The sequence below is a fragment of the Rhea pennata genome, chromosome 8 (genome assembly GCF_028389875.1).
Source record: "Rhea pennata isolate bPtePen1 chromosome 8, bPtePen1.pri, whole genome shotgun sequence".
Classification (NCBI taxonomy): Eukaryota; Metazoa; Chordata; class Aves; order Rheiformes; family Rheidae; genus Rhea; species Rhea pennata.
In genome coordinates this window covers 27485289-27504651 of record NC_084670.1, presented here as the reverse complement: position 1 = coordinate 27504651, position 19363 = coordinate 27485289, and the positions used below count along the sequence as shown (strand labels likewise).

The 19363-nt window shown below is 49.9% G+C and overlaps 1 protein-coding gene across 3 annotated transcripts; it reads left to right on the top strand.

Moving 5' to 3' along the window:
• Positions 1 to 276: 276 nt before the first annotated feature.
• Positions 277 to 19246, top strand: UHMK1 (U2AF homology motif kinase 1). Of its 3 annotated transcripts, none has more exons than XM_062581303.1 (9): positions 277 to 607; positions 2315 to 2607; positions 5492 to 5683; positions 6495 to 6589; positions 7557 to 7633; positions 12072 to 12170; positions 13116 to 13204; positions 13697 to 13769; positions 18794 to 19246. In XM_062581303.1, the coding sequence occupies exons 1-9, from the start codon at positions 322 to 324 to the stop codon at positions 18829 to 18831; spliced, it is 1242 nt and encodes a 413-aa protein (XP_062437287.1). In that variant the 5' UTR covers positions 277 to 321; the 3' UTR covers positions 18832 to 19246. The 3 variants fall into 3 exon arrangements, with proteins under 3 accessions (XP_062437287.1, XP_062437286.1, XP_062437285.1); XM_062581302.1 differs by having other exon boundaries at positions 14976 to 19246; XM_062581301.1 differs by having other exon boundaries at positions 13697 to 19246.
• The last annotated feature ends 117 nt before the right edge of the window (positions 19247 to 19363 follow it).

The window sequence follows — 19363 nt, the reverse complement described above, 5'->3', positions numbered from 1 at the left end:
CTTTTTACCCACGGACGCGCGGCCTCGTCTCCGGGGGGCGGGGCCTGGGAGAGGGGGCGGGGCCCGGCGCAGGGGGCGGGGGCAGGTGGGGGCGTGGTTTCCCGCCGAAGGGGCGGGGCCCCCCGGAGAGGGGCGTGGTCTTCTCGGAGGAGGGGAGGGGCGTCCGCCCGTGGGGCGGGGCCCGGCGGGCGGGTCGCGCCGCCGCGCCGCCCCGCTTCCGGTGTCATGGCGGCCGGTGCGCGGCCGGTGCCCGCAGCGCGGCGGCGGCGGCCGGGCGGGAGGCGGCGGCGCGGCGGCGGCGGGGCGATGTGAGGCGGCGCCATGTCGGGGTGCGTGTGGGGCGCGGCGCCGCTGCTGGAGGCGCTGGGCCGGCTGTGGGAGGTGCAGGCGCCGCTGGGCAGCGGCTCCTCGGCCTCGGTGTACCGGGTGCGCTGCTGCGGGGACCCGCGCGCCCCGCCCGGCGCCGTCAAGGAGTTCGTGCCGCCCCCGGCGCGGCCCGGCCCCGCGCGCCGCCCCGGCGCCCGCCCGCCCGCCGCCGACTGCGCCGAGTACGGCTTCCGCAAGGAGCGCGCCGCGCTCGAGCAGCTCCGCGGCCACCGCAACATCGGTAACGGCCCCGCGCCCCGCCCCGCCGCGGCCCTCCCCCGTCCGCCCCGGCAGGGCCCCTCCCGGAGCCCCCGGAACGGCCCCTTCCCCGGCTGGGCCCCTCCTGGACACCCCCAGAACGGCCTCTCCCCTCCCCCCCCCCCCGGCTGGGCCCCTCCTGGACACCCCCAGAATGGCCCCTTCCCTCCCCCCCCCCCAGCTGGGCCCCTCCTGGACACCCCCAGAACGGCCCCTCCCCTCCCCCCCCGGCTAGGTCCCTCCTGGACACCCCAAGAACGGCCCCTCCCCTCCCCCCCGGCTAGGTCCCTCCTGGACACCCCAAGAACGGCCCCTCCCCTCCCCCCCCGGCTAGGTCCCTCCTGGACACCCCAAGAACGGCCCCTTCCCTCCCCCCCCAGCTGGGCCCCTCCTGGACACCCCCAGAACGGCCCCTTCCCTCCCCCCCCCCCCGGCTAGGTCCCTCCTGGACACCCCCAGAACGGCCCCTTCCCTCCCCCCCCCGGCTGGGCCCCTCCTGGACACCCCCAGAACGGCCCCTCCCCCCCCCCGGGTGGGCCCCTCCTGGACACCCCCAGAACGGCCCCTCCCCCCCCCCCCCCGGGTGGGCCCCTCCTGGACACCCCCAGAACGGCCCCTCCCCCCCCCCCCCCCGGGTGGGCCCCTCCTGGACACCCCCAGAACGGCCCCTCCCCCCCCCCCGGGTGGGCCCCTCCTGGACATCCCCAGAACGGCCCCTCCCCCCCCCCCCCCGGCTAGGTCCCTCCTGGACACCCCCAGAACGGCCCCTTCCCTCCCCCCCCCCCCAGCTGGGCCCCTCCTGGACACCCCCAGAATGGCCCCTTCCCTCCCCCCCCCCGGGTGGGCCCCTCCTGGACACCCCAAGAACGGCCCCTTCCCTCCCCCACCCCCCAGCTGGGCCCCTCCTGGACACCCCCAGAATGGCACCTTCCCCCCTAGCTGAGCTGCTCCAGGGCACCCCCAAAACAGCCCCTTCCCGCTAGGGTAGGCCGCTCCGGGGTGCCCCCAAGTGAGTGCCTCTTCTTAGCGCCCCCACTGCATGGCCCACCCCTCAGCACCTCTTCTCACCTCCACCCTTGGGTGCCCTCACGCTGGCAACCCCTGCCCCCAGCTGCTGCCCTGGGAACCCCCATACTGGCACCCTGCAACCTCCAGCTTCCTGCTCCCCTCTCCCCAAACTGCTGGGTTTTGGCACCACTAACTCCCAGTGCTCCTCATCCCTAGGGACCTGAACCCCCCTCAACATCCCTAAACTGGCACCCTCTGTCCCCTTTTTTCTCCCCGTTCCCCTTCCCCCAGGGAGACCTGGCATCCCTAAGCCACAGTGCTCTGAGCAGGGCACCATTCCCTGGGCCGGGAGTCCCCAGCCCCTTGGGGATATGCAGTTTCTCAGCCCCACACGCTGGTGTGGTGCCCCCCCAAACTGACACCCACAGGCAGGCAGGGCTAGAGACCCTTCCCCTTAGCTTTAGCAGAGCCTGTGGGGTGTGTTGAGACCTGCCCGCTCTCTGGAGCGCGGGGAAGCAGTGGGCATGACGTGGCTGCCGCCATGAAGTTGTGTTCCCTGGCTCTGTGAATGTCGCGCCCGGTGGAACGGACGAGCCAACTCTTGCGCCTTTGGAAGAGGAGTAGCGTGAGGCGACCGCGGCTGTTGCGCGTTACCAATGCCTGGCAATGTTTCTCGTCGTAGTGACGCTGTACGGTGTGTTCACCAACCACTACTCTGCGAATGGCCCATCTCGCTGTCTCCTCCTGGAGCTGCTGGACATCAGCGTGTCAGAACTGCTGCTGCACTCCAGCAACCAGGGCTGCTCCATGTGGATGATCCAGCACTGTGCCCGAGACGTCCTCGAAGCCCTGGCTTTCCTGCACCATAAAGGCTATGTGCATGCAGATCTCAAGCCACGCAACATCCTGTGGAGCGCGGAGGAGGAGTGCTTTAAGCTCATTGACTTTGGACTTAGCTTCAAGGAGGGGAATCAGGTTTGGCACGTGCTGCTCTTGAAGCAGTTGTCTCTGTCTATGTTGAACTGCGCAGGTCTACGCTGCTTCCAGCTCAGTGGTGCTAAGCAGATGTGCACTAGGTGGGGGGAGAGCTCGGGTCACGTGAAGTTGGCTGTAGGAAATGGGGATGGGGACTGTTTTCCAGGGATCAGATCTGAACTGGCATTCCTGTATGTGGGGGCATAGGGATCCACATGATCAAAATAGTAGCTGAGTTTGATACTAAAGGCTTCCTGGAAGGCTGAAATGCTGTTTTGCCTTAAAACAGAAGCACATGTTCGCATTCTCCTTGCATGCCTTTCGTTCCTGTTAATGTGTTGGCCTCTGTGATACCCAGGACAATGAACTCCACAGTTAATGATACACTGAAAAAAAAAAAGTGTTTTCTCACAGCTTCCAGGAAGGTTTGCTAGTTTTTTGGTGGCTGGATGGATGGGAGTGCCCAGATCCACAGGATTTCCTTTTACCATCCCTTCTCTCATGTACTAGTAATCTGGGCCTCACCAGTTAATAGCATTATCTCTGGCATTGTCTCTGTTCTCTGTAGTTTCATCCTCTCTTCAGCAGCTTCCCTTTCTAAGTATGTCCGTATGTTCCTCTCCTGTGCAATTATGTTGACCAGAGCTCTTGCTCCAGCAGTGAGTAGGTAGCATCTCTTCTTTACAGCCGTAGACAAGTCCTTACCTGTTCTGTTCTCTGCTTTTCCTGTTTGTTGAGCTTCCAGACCCTTTTCATACTGTCACCTTTGCTTGAGACTGATAGTCTTTTTCTTGAAGTTTGTCCTTGCCCTTTTTGCTCTCTTCCATGGCCTTTGATAAAAGCAAGGGCTGCTCATCTTTCTACAGAGAACCTCGGGAGATTCTGTTGTCGGCTCGGAAGAGTTTCCTTCATCCCTCCCTTTGCCCCAGTAACAGTCTGTGAGGGGTATCAGTAAAGCTTTTTGATCAGATAGCCTCTTAGCAAATTTGCCTCTTCACTGAATGATGTGCAGTAAGGAGCCTAGTAAACAAGCTACAGTTTTTCTTTGCAGGCATTCTTCTGGGTTGTCCCTATTGCACCCTACTCATCTAGAGGCTTTAAATTCATATTTTGCAACTGGTTTACCTGGTATTGACAGCAAAACCCGCTGATCTGTGAATATTAGAGGATTGCGTGGGTAGCCTGTCTCTGAATTCTTTGGTACAGTAACTGATTTTAATGTGTGTACTTCTTAAAAACTCTTCCATGTTGTTCTTCCATTCTCTTGTGGTTTTGGCCATACATCGTTTTGTGTTGGTAATCTGTTGCTGTCTATCAGCAAAAAACACTCTCCTGGTGCCATGTCTGCTGCAGATAGATTTATGTATGTGTATATATATATATATATATTTTTTTCTTTAGGCCAGTATGTTGCTAATTGCTCTGAGTTTCCTCCCCTAAGATGATCTTGTGTTTTATTTGCTTCTACAGTTCCTTCTCCTTGGCTTTCTTGAGGCTGGATTTCCTCTGCCCAATCTCGGGAACTTCCTGGCTGGACCGATGAGCTTTCTGACCCTGCCCCCACTGCCTTGTCTAGCAGCACACATGCATGCTTTTCTTATCTGAGTCGGACCACGTTACTTGCATTTGTGACAACTCTGCCCAGCTTTTCCTTGCATAACTTTTTCTGCTGTTACTGTTTAACAGAGCGTGGTTAACATAGAGCAAGGTCTCAGCCATGTAGATGTCTCACAATATTTCAGATATTTCTCCCTAAATGTTCTTTGTTGTTGTCTAAATTGCTTCCTTTGCTTTGCTATAGGTTCTGCTCTTTGCTGATAGGTGGAGGGACCCTTCTGAGCCTTTTTTTTTTTTTTTTTTTTTTTTTTTTTTTTTTTAAGTTTATGAAACACTTATGACTTTGTTCCCTGAAAGTGCCTTTTGGAAACTTTATCTTCACAGAAGTGAAAGAACCAGATAATTTTGATTTAAATATATTCCCTGTGCAAGGATTCTCAGTCCTGCACTTCATCCAGAAAGCAGACTCACATTACAGTGTTTTAAAACAGACCCTCCTATATTGAAAAGAACCAGTGCGCGGTTTGTCATTGGAGGTTCACAAGACTCAGATGGAGCCATAGCCAATCTGATCTAGCTTTGGCTCTGAGCAGGAGGTTGGAGTGGAGATGTTCGGATGGCCCTTCCAGCTACGCTTCTGTGATTCTATGATTTATCCATTTTATTTTAACCAGACAGTGTGGGGGTATTTCACTCTCTCCAGCCTCGGCAGCTAAGCAGATAATGATTGCTGCAGTGCTTCTGACTGCAAGGCAAGAGAAGAAGGAGGTGCGTGGGAAGCACCTTTGGTAATTTCCTTGTCTGAGTGTTAGATGCCTGCCTTGTTCTTAACGTTTTTTTCCAGAGAACATCAATAGTTGAATAACGGAAGCAGTTACTGATCATCACTGCTCAGGCTAAGCTGTTTGTGCTCTTGTTCAGTCAGTGTGGGAGCACATTGCAGGTATTCAGCCCTTACCCTGAAGTTTCCAGAGTCCTCCACACTTAGAGATCAATGGGCCATCTTGCAGTGAGGCTCAGTATTTATATTAGGCCTCTTTCCTCCAAGCAATGTCTTCTTCCTGAAAGACTAGATTTCAGTGGCATTCCTACTGTGCTGCTGGGAGGTGTTTCCTCTTCTAGACTGCTTTGGGTTTTTTCCTCATCAGCACAGCAGTTTAGTGAGTTGAACTACCTGTCTAACATGACTGGCTGTATAATGCTCTCTGTCAATTTAGTAACAGTATTTAGCTGACCCACTTGGAAGGACCTCTAAGCTGATTTAAGGGTGGAGTAGAAAACCTGTGTCTGGAAAGCTAACTTCTTGTTTTTCTTTCATCTTACGCAGGATGTGAAATATATTCAAACAGACGGGTATCGGGCTCCAGAGGCAGAACTGCAGAACTGCCTGGCACAGGCAGGGCTCCAGAGTGAAACGGAGTGTACCTCTGCTGTGGATTTATGGAGTCTGGGAATTGTTTTACTGGAAATGTTCTCAGGAATGAAACTGAAACATACAGTCCAATCTCAGGAATGGAAGGTGAGTGAGAACTGCTGCTGGTGCTCATGCTTACACCAAACAAGTCCTTGTGCTTACTGTCTGTAACCTGGGTTCATGAGGTAGCACCTGGGAATTAGTGTTTCCAGGAGATTTCTCATTTCCATTGTCTCAGGATTTAAGTTTTCAGAGCCTTAAGAGACCCCCTTGCCCTGTGCAGCTGGCATGTGTGAACACTGCCTGTGTTCTTAGTGAAATCGTGGGGCTCCAGAATTCTGCGTTTTAAGCCTATGGCTGGCCAAGGCTGGTAATCTGGGTTGTGCTGATTGTACTTGGCCCAAAAGGAAGAATGATGTAGATCACTGGTGACTGCCAGCTAGGTCAGCAGCATAGTGACAGAGCAGTGATTCACTCTGTTTAGTCTAACATTAGCTCCAACTTGGGGTTTTCTCATAAGTGAATATCCTCAGAAAACAAGAGGAAAGTTCTGTCATGAATAAGGAGCCTGATTCTGTCCTGTCCTCTGAATAAATTAATTTGTTTCATGCTCTCCTTCCCAATAAAAATATCCATTCAGCATCGTAATATCACAGTAAGAACAAGTGTGTCTGCACTTGAAACTCTCCATATTTCACATAGACAAATGGGAAAACTTCATCTGATGTGATCACCTAATGGTTTAACATGTGAGGCTTGAGCGTAAGGGATATTTCACATAAGCCAGGTGCCGGGAGAAGGGGATTAGGCATCACTTTCTGACCTGGATGAGGAGGGCTCTAGTACTGAGACATTATAACAAGCTTTGCGCTAGTATTTTCTTTCCTGTCTAAGCATCACTGCTTTTTCTTTCCAGACAAACAGTTCTGCCATCATTGATCGCATTTTTGCCAGTGAAGGGGTGGTTAATTCAGCCATTCCAGCTTATCACCTCAGAGACCTTATCAAAAGGTACCTTATAACATTTAGTAAGTTTCTTAATAGGGTACTCTGATGCTCAGAAAGCTTTGTGCCTTGCTTTTGGCAACTTGGAGCCCAAACCTCATGCTCCAGTATCTATAACCTCCCTGCTACTGTGCTGGTAAAAAGTGGGAGCATTAGCAGAGACGCTTCAACTCCTCTAATTTTTGGCACAATTTGGGAGTAGGCACATAGTGAATATCAGTCATAATGTTTGTTATTTGGAGTGTCTATGCTTTGCTCATTTCGTGTCTGAGTTGTATTTGGGGAAAACTGGAAAAATAACAGTACCGTGAAGATTTTCCTCCTTTAGAGGAGTGGTGTTAGAAATCGGGGGGGAAGATGCTGGTGCTTTTCCACTGCTGTCACGATTCAAATATGCTGTGTGCAGCTCCCAACTGAGAGGTCTGTAGAGGGGTTTGTTGTCGCTGTCCCAGCGACTCAGCGGTCTGTTGGAAGCTGCAGAGAGGAAAGGAAGACCAAACTCAGCAGAGAAGGCATCTAGAGCCACTGGTATTTAAAGCTAAATTGAGGAAGTTCTCAGGAAAGTACTGGCCTATTACCTGCTTTGAATCCTATTTCCAAAAAGGTTTGGGAGCTCATAGTGTCATTACTTTCAAGAGACTGTGCATGCGTGTCTGAGACATAGGTCGAACGTTCTGAACAGGTGGAGCTGGAATATGTGCCTTCTGTAAACTTATGAGTGAGCAACTTCCATAACTTGGTGTTGAAGGGCATCTGGAAGGAAAACCCACTGCATTGTGTACACAGAACACTTCAAAGGAGTCCTGCTTCTGTGCTTGTAGCTCAGAATGAAAGATTTGCTTCTGACTGTTCTCCTTGTATCATAAGCACCTTGAAGATAGGCAATTTTGCTATACTGGCTTCCAGACTGATTTGAATTTGCAGATTTGTAGTTGTCCCATGTAAGTGCATAAGGGTGTCTCTTCTCTTGCAGCATGCTTCATTGTGACCAAGGAAAGCGAGCCTCTGCTGAGAAGGCTTTATGCAGCCCATTCTTCAGTATTCCCTTTGGTAAGCCATGCGTGTGGTCCCTGATCACGGCTTTCTCAGCATGTGCTGCAGGCAGCGCTGGGGTGCAGTTAGACTGTGGTGTTTTGGGTTCTGGTCTCTTTGCTGCTTGCTTGTCCTTTGTGACCCTTGCCAGCCTTGCTGCGGTAATATTTTAAGTGCTCTCAGTGCTGTCCTGTCCCTCTAGCCGTGTGGGCTGTCACTCTCCTTGGTTGCACTCTCAGTGAATTCTGTTCAGATCAAACTGAACCAGAGTGTATTGACAACACCATTCAGCTGAGGAAGACAGAAATGGCAAAAGTACTTAGCCAATACTGTGACTATTGATGTACTTTTAGGGTAGGCTGATGGCTTTTCTTTAGCTAAGTTTCCTGTCTCAGAAGCCAGGAATGTGACCAACTAAGGCAGTCTCTGATGGAGGCATTTGCTGCTGCCTTCACTTTGACTGGCTGAGCAATGCCAGATTCTCACAGGGCTGGAGGCCATTTTGGGGTGTGGCAGAGCGGGGGGTGCGGCAAAGCGCGGGGTGCAAGCCTGATTTTTGCAGTGACTTGAAGGTTGGGGCATGCCTCTTCTGGTGTCAACGTGGCAAGTCAAACGCAGTTCCTCTGTCACTGACATCTCTTTGATCTGTCATTTCCTCATCAGTTGAGGAAGATGATGGTGTTTCCCTGAGTCTTTCCACCTGGGTGGGTGTTTGGTTGTCTGCAAAAGATGGGCTGGGACCACCTTCCTTAGGCTCATGGCCCTCCTGGTTTTCTGTTTCATAGAATCGGTAAGGTTGGAAGGGACCTCTGGAGATCATCTAGTCCAACCTCCCCACTCAGCAGGGTCACATAGAGCATGTTAGACAGGGTTGCATCCAGGCAGGCCTTGAAGATCTCCAGAGAAGGAGACTCCACAACCTCTCTGGGCAACTTGGTCCAGGGCTCCGTCCCTCTCACAGGGAAGACATTCCCCCTCACGGTCAGGCAGAACTTCCTGTGCTTCAGTTTCTGCCCATTGCCTCGTCCTGTCACACGGGACAACTGAAAAGAGTTTGTCCCCGTCCCCTTGACACCCTCCCTTCAGGTACTTGCACACAAGTATAAGATCCCCCCTCAGTCTTCTCTTCCCCAGGCTGAAGAGGCCCAGCTCTCACAGCTGTTCTTCAGAGGGCAGGAGCTCCAGCCCTCTGATCATCTTTGTAGCCCTACGCTGGACTCTCTCCAGTAGCTCCATGTCTCTGTCGTACTGGGGAGCCCAGTACTGGATGCAGTATTTGAGATGAGGCCTCCCCAGGGCTGAGTAGAGGGGCAGGATCACCTCCCTCCAACATTTTCATACTTTCTTGTAATACAGTATTTAAGGCAGTTGCTGCACATTGATGATATAAACTAGCAGCAGAAGCTTTGAGTAGACGTTGAATAGTAGTTCTATCTTTGCTCCAACTCAACCTTGCAAACAAAAAGTCAAACACTATTTGCCTGCAGACCCTTCTTTCCAATATATACTCACAAAAAAAGAAAAAAAAAAACAACACGCAACACAGTGCAATGTATAGTTTCAGTAAACAAAACCAATCTGTCTATTCAGATTCTGAATTGGCTCTTGCATTGTCTGTCAAGTTCTAATATTAAAATTGCAGAAAAATAAGTTACATTTATGCTCTAAAACTAAACATCCATTTCTTATTTCTTCAGTAACATTCTCCAGAGCTTGTCTGCTTTCAAGAATACCACTGAAGAGCTCTTCTGCTGCATAAATCAGTGCTTAGGGTATCCAGCTTCCAGCTGTACTAGGGTTCTCCCTTGAATCTCAGCTATGCTTTTCATAAGTTGCTTGATGAACCTTGCAGTGAAGGTTAGCTTTTTTCTTTCCTGAAACTGCATCAAGATGTTGACATTCCTGTTTATTAGGGAAAGGTAACAAACTCATCCCTGTTTTCTTCTGCAGGGAAACTTCTCCTGCACCTCAGAAACTGGGACTGTTGTAATCAAAGCCACCTTCCATGAACCTTGCAACCAATATTGCTTTAGAGCAGAGGGAATAGTATATTGCTCTCTGGTCTAGTTTTAAACACACAGCCCTTGAACTGTACCTGTTTGTACTAGGAAGCCGCTTCTGTGGTTGGTGTGGCAACTTTATACAGCAGCTTCAATTTTTCTTAGTTACTGGTTCTCTTTTTTGCCAAAGTTGTGCTGTCAGCTTGTCTGCACACAGAAGCATTTACTGTTTCTTTCCTAGGAAGTTGGAAAATTATCTCTGTCATTACCTTTCGCTTGGACACAGTTTAGAATGAGAACAGCTGAGAATGGCTCTCCTTGCCATTTACTGCCAAATCTTGGCTCTCCAGATCATCAACTTATTTCCTGAGCTGCTTGCAGGCTGCAGCCCTTTGTGTTGTGAGTGTGGTTGATACCAATAGGAACTTTTGGGTAGGAGCAGAGACACAGGGCAGAAGTACCTCCTAGGACAGAAGGGAGTTGCAGGAAATGTATTTCTCACTTGGCTGCAGGAAGCACAACTAGATTTGAGTATTAGGGGGTTGTTTATCTCCCTTCCTTGAAAAAGGACATATGAAATGAAGACAGACTTATGCACTTTAATGGAAGGGGCCCCTTATAAGATTGAGGCCAGTTACGTGTTCTTTCAATCCTCTGTTCTTATATTGTTTCTCGATTGCCAGCAGTCCTGTGAAAGAATGGTCACAAGGGTTTGCTTGCAGCTGGAACGTGCCTGTTTATCTGAATGTGGCACTTCTCCCCGAAGAGCTGGCTCTGAGCCCTGTCTGGCATAGTCTAGACTGATAAGACCCTTCGTCCTCCCAGCTTTTCATAAGGAGTCTTCCATGTTGCACAGAAGGAGGTTTATAACGCGTGTGTTTCCCTACCATCTCCTTTTGCACTGTGAAAACCACATGTTTTGTCTGAGCCTGGTAGAGAGGTCAGCTCTTCGATACAGTGCTTAGCTGGAAAAGTATTTCCAAGGAAGTAATCACCCTGTATCTTTACAGAGCTAATCAGATGGCTCAAACTGGAGACATTTCTTCCCTTCTCTTCCCACTGTCTGAAATGATCTTCAGGGAGTATGTGGCATTATTCAGTTATTTTTCTTTTTTTGAAAAGTGTCAAGAGCTCTACCAAGGAAAGGGGTTACTTGGCCCTGTGCACAGTAGTTAGCTGTTCCATGGAGTTAAAATATCTCCATTGACTTTTTTACTTTCCCTCCTGGAAAGTAAAGACTCCTCCTGGAGTCTTGTCCCTGAAGCTGGATTTGGGAGTGCAGATTGCATGTGTTTGCCTTGAAGGAGTGCATGAGCACCAGCTCTCAAGCAGAACTGTCAAATACAAGAACCGTAAGGTACTGGTATTGTGTTCTGCTATTGTAGCTTACAGATGCCATTAAAAATGCATTAACACTTTTCAAGTACTGTAAGCCAGCCTCCTAGATCTTAAATTCAGGACTGACCTGCTGGTCCCTTTTGAGAACATGGAATCAAGCTTTTGTCTTTTAAGAAGTTACACTACCTACCCTTGCTACTTTGGGTTTCTAGAAGTCCTGTGTCTTCTCTCACGAGAAGTTATTCTTGTACTTTGGCACTAATCTGCTCTCCTTGACTGTTTCTTAGTTCCATAGTAGGATGCATGCAACGCTACTCCAAGTTGTCTGTGAGCTGCCCGTTTCCTAGGGCCAGAGGACCCATGGCGGCAGGCTTTATTTCTGCTCCCGGAAAGTTGTTCACAGGCTCACTGCTCATCTGCCTCCCTCTGGTGGCCATACGCTATTCTATACTACTGTATTATTTAAGAAGTTAAATTATTTTCCCTTTTTTTCTCTCCCAAGATTACGTGATAGTCTTTGAAACAGTGGGTTGCAGCTGAATTTTTGGAGGGGTCTACCGTTTTATGTGGTATTTAGGGAACAATTAGGACACATCCTAGAGAGAGCTGAGGCTTGTGCCTTAGTGCAGCTTAAGAACTGGAGACATGGAATCTGGTCAGCCTGTTTTCAGCTTGTGTGGTACCACAGAGTGGGAATCCTGCAGTAAAAGGAGAAACAAGTTGCAGAGTAGTTCTCCTTTCATCTCCTCACATCCCCATATATAAGGGGTAGGTTGCTCAACTATCTTATCCCTTGATAGATGCATCAACTTCTAAATCTGAGCGAAGCAGCCGTAATTCCAGTCTTAATTGCTGCTAGCTTTGTAGCTGTGAAGGCATTTTCAGGTGCTGGCCTCAGTATTACTGCATAGTGCACTAATTCTTCTGGGAGAGTTTCAGTGCACAGTTGGAGGCAGGGTGGATAAAAGCTGTAAACACAAGTAATAGCAATACTGCACTGCAAAGAACAGTTAGAGCTTGTTTATGATAAAATCACATATTGCATCTTCTCCCTGTTTTATTGCTCCTTTGGACTATGATTCCTTTTTTTTTCTTTAACTTTGTGGGTGTCAAAACAGCTCCCCATATTGAAGATCTGGTGATGCTCCCAACGCCTGTGCTGAGGCTGTTAAATATTCTAAGTGATGCTTCTCTACAGAGCGAAGAAGAATACGAAGGTTGGTGTATGCCATGCAATTCTCATATAGCAATGTTGTCTCAAATTATTTTATTTGGATTTGGGGATGTCAGAGCAAGTGAAGGAGCATTTAGCAGATGTAAGAAGAGCAAGCAAGGAGCTTCTCTGCTGAGCTGGGTGGAATGTGCCAACAGAGGATAGACTGGGACTAAAAGATTGAGATATGAAGCAGAGTTTGTAGTGAATCCCTGGGGGAATCCAAATTAAAAAAAAAAAATCTTAGATTTTTCTTCTTTGGTTAAATGCCCACAGACTTCCTTATTTGTTTGTGGCTCTGAACTTCTGCTAGACATGGCCAGGACCCTGTAGAGCCCAACAGCAGGAATCCTTGGAAGTTTGCTAATTAACTTATCCAAGGTCTCGACAAAGAACTAAAATAACTTGTTTGAATTCTTGAACTGTAGCAAAACTATAAGTGATATGCAGCAAGCACGTTTGTGGAACTTGCATTTCTACTTGCTCTCAAATCCAAGTAAGTGGCAGAAGCTACAGAGCTTACTCTGGGGATGAGAGTCTAAAAGCCTAAGTTCTGCTCATACAAAGAAGGGTTTGTGGCAGCTACTTTGGTTCCCCTTCTCCAAGTGCCATGACAGAAAAAAATGCTAACAAATCTTAGATGTTTTAGCTGCTAGAAGGCCAATGTTTGTGTGTGTAAGGAAGGCACTGGCCATGTGCTCCAAGCCCCATTCTCAGAGGGATTCACAGCCCTGCAGATCTGTGTTCCCAGGCCTCAGTTTGGATACTTTGTCTTGTGGTTTGGCTGTTAAGCAGTGTCAGTTTCTCTGTGCCATTTCTGGCTTATTTATCTTAAACTGGGAGCAAAAATAATGTATGTTGACTAAAGGTTGTTGATGATCTGGCCTTTGTTTCCTTCTTAACTCATCCCAGTTTGCAAAGTGAAAGAACCAGCTCTTTCTTTTCTCAGATATCCTGGAAGACATAAGAGAGGAGTGTCAGAAATATGGTCCGGTGGTTTCCTTGCTTATTCCAAAAGAGAATCCTGGTAAAGGCCAAGTAAGTGAACGGAGGGAAGAGGCTGTGGATTCCCATATACACTCCAGATGCCCCAGCACTGCTTCTCTCCTTAAATCTCACGGATGATGAAAGTGCTAAAAATAGCTGCTTACCTTGAGAGACAGCACAGGTTCCTTTCTGCATACATAAGGTTCCCTAACCTGGAAGGACCCTGCACAGCCTTAGAAGAAGAGCTGGGGTATGAGAGAGAAGAGGACAAAGCAATGGGTGGGAGAGGAAATGTTGAGGATGTAAAGCATCATTGTGCTTTATCCCATATGTGACCCCCTAGAAATGGTGAACAGGAGGTGAAATTCCAGTTCAGAGGCACAGACGCTTCCTTTGTAGCACCACGGCTCTGTGCTGAACCAAAGGTGAAGGGAAAAGATTTGACTGGGAACTGTTTCCCCAAAGCAGTGGGCACTGCAGAAGTGGAGGGAGCGGACGGTGTGGTGCAGTGGGAGTGCTGTTTCTCTTCTCTCTCTCTTTCAGGTCTTTGTTGAATATGCAAATGCTGGTGATTCCAAAGCTGCCCAAAAAATGCTGACTGGCAAGATTTTTGATGGCAAGTTTGTTGTGGCTACATTTTACCCACTGAGTGCCTATAAGAGAGGATATCTGTACCAAAACTTGCTGTAGGCAGTAGCAACAATCAGGAGAGTTGTCTTGCTCCTCTTCCTCACGTCATGTTTTACAGTTGAATGTACAAAGAGCTTCCTAGCCCTGCTTTTAAGTCATCTGTAAAGGAGAGATGCAAAAGACTGAAACGGGCTTTGAAATCTTTACTGCTGCTTTGTGATGTGCAGAGGAGGCCTGGATGGCTTTAAGCGTGTGCTTGTGTGTGTGTTGTGCTTGCTTGTTTACATTAGATGTGTGGCTTTGCCTGCCCTTAGCAGGTGCTCAGGTGACCAGAGTAGTGACTGTGGAAGTCTTGGGAGGCAGAGCAGATCTTGAAAAGCATCTTTTAAGTGATTGAATTGAGACCATTTCACAATTTGGCCCTAGCAATTGTCTTTTTGTTTGGGGAAGGAATTTCTTTGTTAAACTTTCAACCTACCCTGTAATATCTGTGCTCCCCTCCAATGGGGAGGAGAAGGAAGGCTTCCCTGGCTTTTTGGGTGTCTGTGGTAAAAAAGCAGAAGCACCATCCTCTCTAAGGTAGATTGGGAAGACAGACTTTGAGTCTTCACGTCACAGAGCAGAGGGAGGCAGTGAAATGAGATCTGCCCGGCCTACAGAGTTACCCTGTCACTGACTCGACCTGAGAAGAGCCATACATCTTACCTGGCACAGGTGCCCTGCTGGGCTTGTGGAGTGAGGTGTGGGTGAAGCTGCCTGCAGTGAGCTGAGCTTGCTTTTGTGGGGGTAGGCAGGAGCTGAGCAGTTGTGGATATGTGTCTTCAGAGCAGTGCCAGTCTCAGTCCCAAAAGAAGCTGTAGCACTTTGTAGCCTGAAGTGATGTGAAACCTCTGTCATATGGAATCATCTTCCTTATCTTGTAGCCTGTGCTGGCACTGATGCTCTGAACTCTGATGCCAAATCATCTGTAATATTTAAGTGTCTTTAGGTGATATTTTTGAAAAGAGTGCTAGAGCACGCGGTATTCTTCGTGTCTCCAGCAGGACTCCTGTCCTGCAAGTCTTCTAAGAGAGAGAAAATACTTGTCCGTTGTAGGTTCCGTGCTTGGCTTTTGTGATGTGTGTTTTGGTTTTGCATTAACCTGTTAAAATTGTTGTAGATGAGAAGCACTGACACTTTTGGTCCTTCATAGGTTACACAAAGGGCCGGAGGCAATCTGAGATCCTGTATGGAAAGGGCTTGGTCGCTAATCTGACTTGACCGGCCAGAGTAATGTCATGGACAACAGCCCCATGCTTTGGGGGGAAAGAAGCTGGGTGAGCTCTGTCACTGCTCTCCCTGCTCATGGGGTTTTCCTGCAGGGGCAGAGGGTCGCTAACACAGCAGCCAGCATGGCTCAGCGGCTGTGCTTCCCAGGGGCTGAGCAACCCGCTCCTGGAGGGCACAATGCGGAACAGCCTTATGCAGAGGGGGAAGAGCGTATCTCGGCTTGAAGGCATGGCACCAGTTCTGGTGATGAGGAGAGCTCTCCAGTCAGAAGCCCTCACGAATTCCTTTTTTCCAGCTGAAATACCTGGGGGTAGCTGCCCGAACTGTCTCTGAGCCTCCCTGGAGCTGATTTACCTTGCAGTTAACATTCTGCACCCTGCTGCTGCTGCTGGACTTGCTGGAATCCTGCACTTAACGTTCCTCTTGATTCTTGCTCTGTGCACATGTGTGCAGTGCGTCAGAACAGATGTCTGCAGCATTTCGCGAGTCTGAGTTCCTCTCTGTCTTGGGCTGGAGTCCTGTTTACTTTTCCCAAACTTCCCCAGGAAGGACCAATTTTTTTTTTTTCTGTTGCTGTGAGGTGGTAAATTTTCCAGGAAAAAATTCCCACAATGAGTTTTTAAGGTATGATTTGCTGATTGGACTCTTTCCAGAATGATGGTACTTTGGTGTACATTGCTCTACAGCAGCCTTACGTAGATGGGGTGTGTGATTCATTTGCTTTTAATTTGGCTATTCTTGCTGTGAAGCACTACTAGTGCCTGGAAGGAACTGGATGATTAGTCAGATGAGGTTTTTCTTTTTTGTGTGGAAAAGCAGTGTTTAAATTGTTTTAAGTATTCTAAATATTGGTAAATATTGACAGCTTCCTCATCACCGAGTTGCTGCTGTCTCTGGCAGGCTGAGCCACAGATAAAAGCACTTAGGCTCAGAAATCTGCGTGTTAAATGCTGTCATGTTAGCAACATTAAACAGGCTGCATGCATGCATGTCAGCTGGCAGAAGAAGACCCAAGAGCTCCTGCCAAGCTGAGCGTCAGCCTGTGCGGGAATGCAGCGAGCTCCCCTGGGTGCAGGGCGTGAGCTCGGAGAGGTCTGTCACTGTAGAGTGGTATGTGAGCAGAGAGATGGCATCGTGCCGGGATGCAAATGCGAAACATCACCTCCTTGGATGCGTTTCTCTTGGACTGCGAGCTGGTCTCTCTCTCCTTTCAAATATATCTCCTTTTAAGTCAAAATTGTGCTTTGGATTTGCAGCTAAAGATAAGAGCCATACCAGGATTAACCTTTAGGCACTAGCTAGAGCCTGCTGCTGCAGCGTGGTGGAGCTGTTCCACCAAAGAGTTTTGTTTAGCAAATTTAATATGAATTAAATCAGCCTGCGAGGTGCAAGCTGTTGTCACCAGCTTTTTTGGATGCTCAGTGAGCAGGCCTGAGCTCCGAGTCAAACAAAGACCCAAAGCTGCTGTTGACTTTTTTGTTGTTTTGTTGTTGTTTTTATTTTATTTCTTCTCCTCTTTCTCCTGGCAAAAGTTAAAGATGTTGATCTGTGTCCTGTCACTGGCTTCAGTCCCTTGCTGTGAGGGTACCGGAAGCCCCAGAAACTCCTAAGAATTGGAAGCGTTTTATCATCTTCCCACACCATCTGCCTTCAAAGCCTTTTCTATCAAGCTGGAGCTCACTGTAGTGTAACAGTGAGATATTGGTGGCTGTGGTGTAGCTCCAGACCTGCTAAAACCTCTGCTGTTACCTCTAGATTGTATCTAACGCATGCATGGTGATTAGGCTGGATGCACATGTCCTCAATTGTGCCTGGATAGGCCTGGCTTGCTTTGTTTCCAAAATACTATGTGCTACCGGTACAGAAGTCTTGGGGTTTTCCACTTTGCTTGCTGGGTTTCTTGGTCTGTGCTGGCATGGCTTCCCTCCAAAAGCCACCCTTCTCCAGAACTACTTAAAGCAGCATTAAAATGCTGCTCGGCTCGGGCCCTGAGGGTGGCTGTACTCCTGGGGCTGCTGACCCATGTCCTTGGCGAGCACAGTCAGTGTGGCAGTGGCAGATGTCTTTCCCGGCGCAGTAGCACTCAATCCTGCCGGCAAGTTCACCCGCAGGCTGCATCTGGCTGGTTATTTGCATCTGAATCCGCCAGTATGTTCCTGATGTGGCCTTGGGGATTTGACCTTCCTGCAGTGCAGTATCTTGAGAGGACACAGGAGTTGGGTGCGAATGCCACCCTGGCCTAGCAGCTGTGGTGGTGTGGGGGGTGCGTTCAGACCCGGCTGCACCCAGGGGCCGGTGTTCATCATCAGCATAGTGCCCATCAGAGCTCGTGTGAAGATCAGCAGGCTGCCTTTAAGGGAGACAGCTGGTTTAGGGAGGAAAGGGATGAAAGATCAAACTGCTGTGGTGTGGGGGGTGCGTTCAGACCTGGCTGCACCCAGGGGCCGGTGTTCATCATCAGCATAGTGCCCATCAGAGCTCGTGTGAAGATCAGCAGGCTGCCTTTAAGGGAGACAGCTGGTTTAGGGAGGAAAGGGATGAAAGATCAAACTGCTGCATATGGCAAGATTTTTGTACAGTGTCTCTACATGGGGTTTTCCTCAGCTCTGAAAGCTGAGAGCAGACCCTTACCCAGCCAAAGGTGGGAAGAAACCCACGTGCCCCTCCCTGAGCATCTCTGTGTTCACAGGGCACAGAAACCACACTAGAGGTGGCAGTGCTGGTGGCTTAGTTCTTGTGTATCTTCTAATGTTGTCATTATAAGCTTAGCACCCGTTAAATACAGGTATTAATGTAACACTGGCCTCCCACCTACACGAGGGGAGCAAGTACGTGAGAAGCGCAGTGGGCACCTCAGCCCTCCTCAAAGGGGCACCAGTGGCTCAGAGACCTGAAGCCACTGTGTGGCAGCAAGGCAGTGTCACCTCTCTGCCCAAGGCCCAGCCTCCCCGGCACTGCCAGAGGGCAGAGGAACCAAGGGGTAACTGCCCTAGCACGGCCAGGGCGAGCGGGGCTGCGGCCTCTGCGCAGCGGGACGCTGGTGGTCCCCGGGCTGCCTTCCCGGTACGAGCGTGCGCGGGGCAGGCTCTGCCTGTGGAGCTGCTGCTGCTGGTGACGAACGTGATGCAGAGATCTCCGAGGGGCTGCTGCGGCCCACGCCGGGCTTCCGGGGCTGCCCCCTAAATGTTTGCTTGTCACACAAATCGTGATGCTGAGGCTTGCTCTTAGTGCTGCTTGCGGATGTGTTGAGGAGCGCGGTGGTGCCGGGTGGCCGCTTGGCCCCTGCGGTATGGCCTTTTGAGGGCAGGCTTTTTTGGCACTGAAGATGCAGCATTAGGAGACTCCCACAGTTGGCACCTTGGAGCGTGTGTGTGAATGGGGAAAACGCTGGAGCTTAACTATTTTACCTATTTATTGTTTGGGTCTGAAAGATGTTTCATTAAAAATAATATTGTGGTCAGTTGAAGAATGGCTGCCCCGGAGGCAAGTCAATTTGCACTTGCTCCGGTGGCGCGGTTCCTGTGGCTGTGCCGATAGCTTTGACCCCGTGCCTGTTAGTACTACGTGGTGGTGCTTGGAGGCTGCTGGGACGAAGGGCCCCTCTCGGGGTGCATGGCCCAAGCCACCTTGGGGGAGCTTTCTGGCGTTTTGCTGTTAATGACGCTGAGCGTAACAACGTGCTGCCAAAAGCTTTCGTTGGCTGCCTTCTGGCTGGGCTTACATGTCTTTTCTCGGCAGCAGGCTCCTGCCCTGGCTCGCTCTGTGCTACGCCCTGCTGACGGATGCACCATGGCTCAGTCTGAACGCTTCTCCTGTGCCAGGCGCCGCCTTTTTAGACTAATGCCACTGATGCTGTGTGTGTGGGAGCAATGAGAAAGAGGAGTTCTTTGCACTTCCTCCTATTTATTACATGCAAGGAGAGTAACTGTTTTTTAAATCACTGGCTGAAGCACAAGTCAGTTCTAATCTTAATTTTATTCTCACTGGACTCCAGCCTCCTAACAAAGCGTAAGCACTGCGTTTTACTTCAGCTGTCCTTGCAGAGTGTTCAGTATACTTCCCTTTGCCGTGCCCGGTCCTGTAAACATGTGCCTCTGTTCAGATTAGCTGTAAACTGTTGTATCTTGTCATGCACCATTGCTGAGCAGATGTGTGCCTGATACAGATGATTAATAAAGGATGCTTCAATATAAAGCGGTTGCTCCTCCAGCCTTTGTGGGACCATTGGTGAGATGCTGTGTGCCTAAACTGTCACCCTGTGCGAGGGCATCTGCGTGTGGGAACGGGAGGCTTGGGAGACACCCTGAGGGT

Coding starts and splice junctions, on each gene's coding strand:
- UHMK1 (XM_062581301.1), top strand. CDS start 322: ATGTCGGGGTGCGTGTGGGGCGCGGCGCCGCTGCTGGAGGCGCTGGGC. Junction 2,608..5,491: donor GCTTCAAGGAGGGGAATCAG/GTTTGGCACGTG, acceptor CATCTTACGCAG/GATGTGAAATATATTCAAAC. Junction 7,634..12,071: donor ATTCTTCAGTATTCCCTTTG/GTAAGCCATGCG, acceptor GTGTCAAAACAG/CTCCCCATATTGAAGATCTG.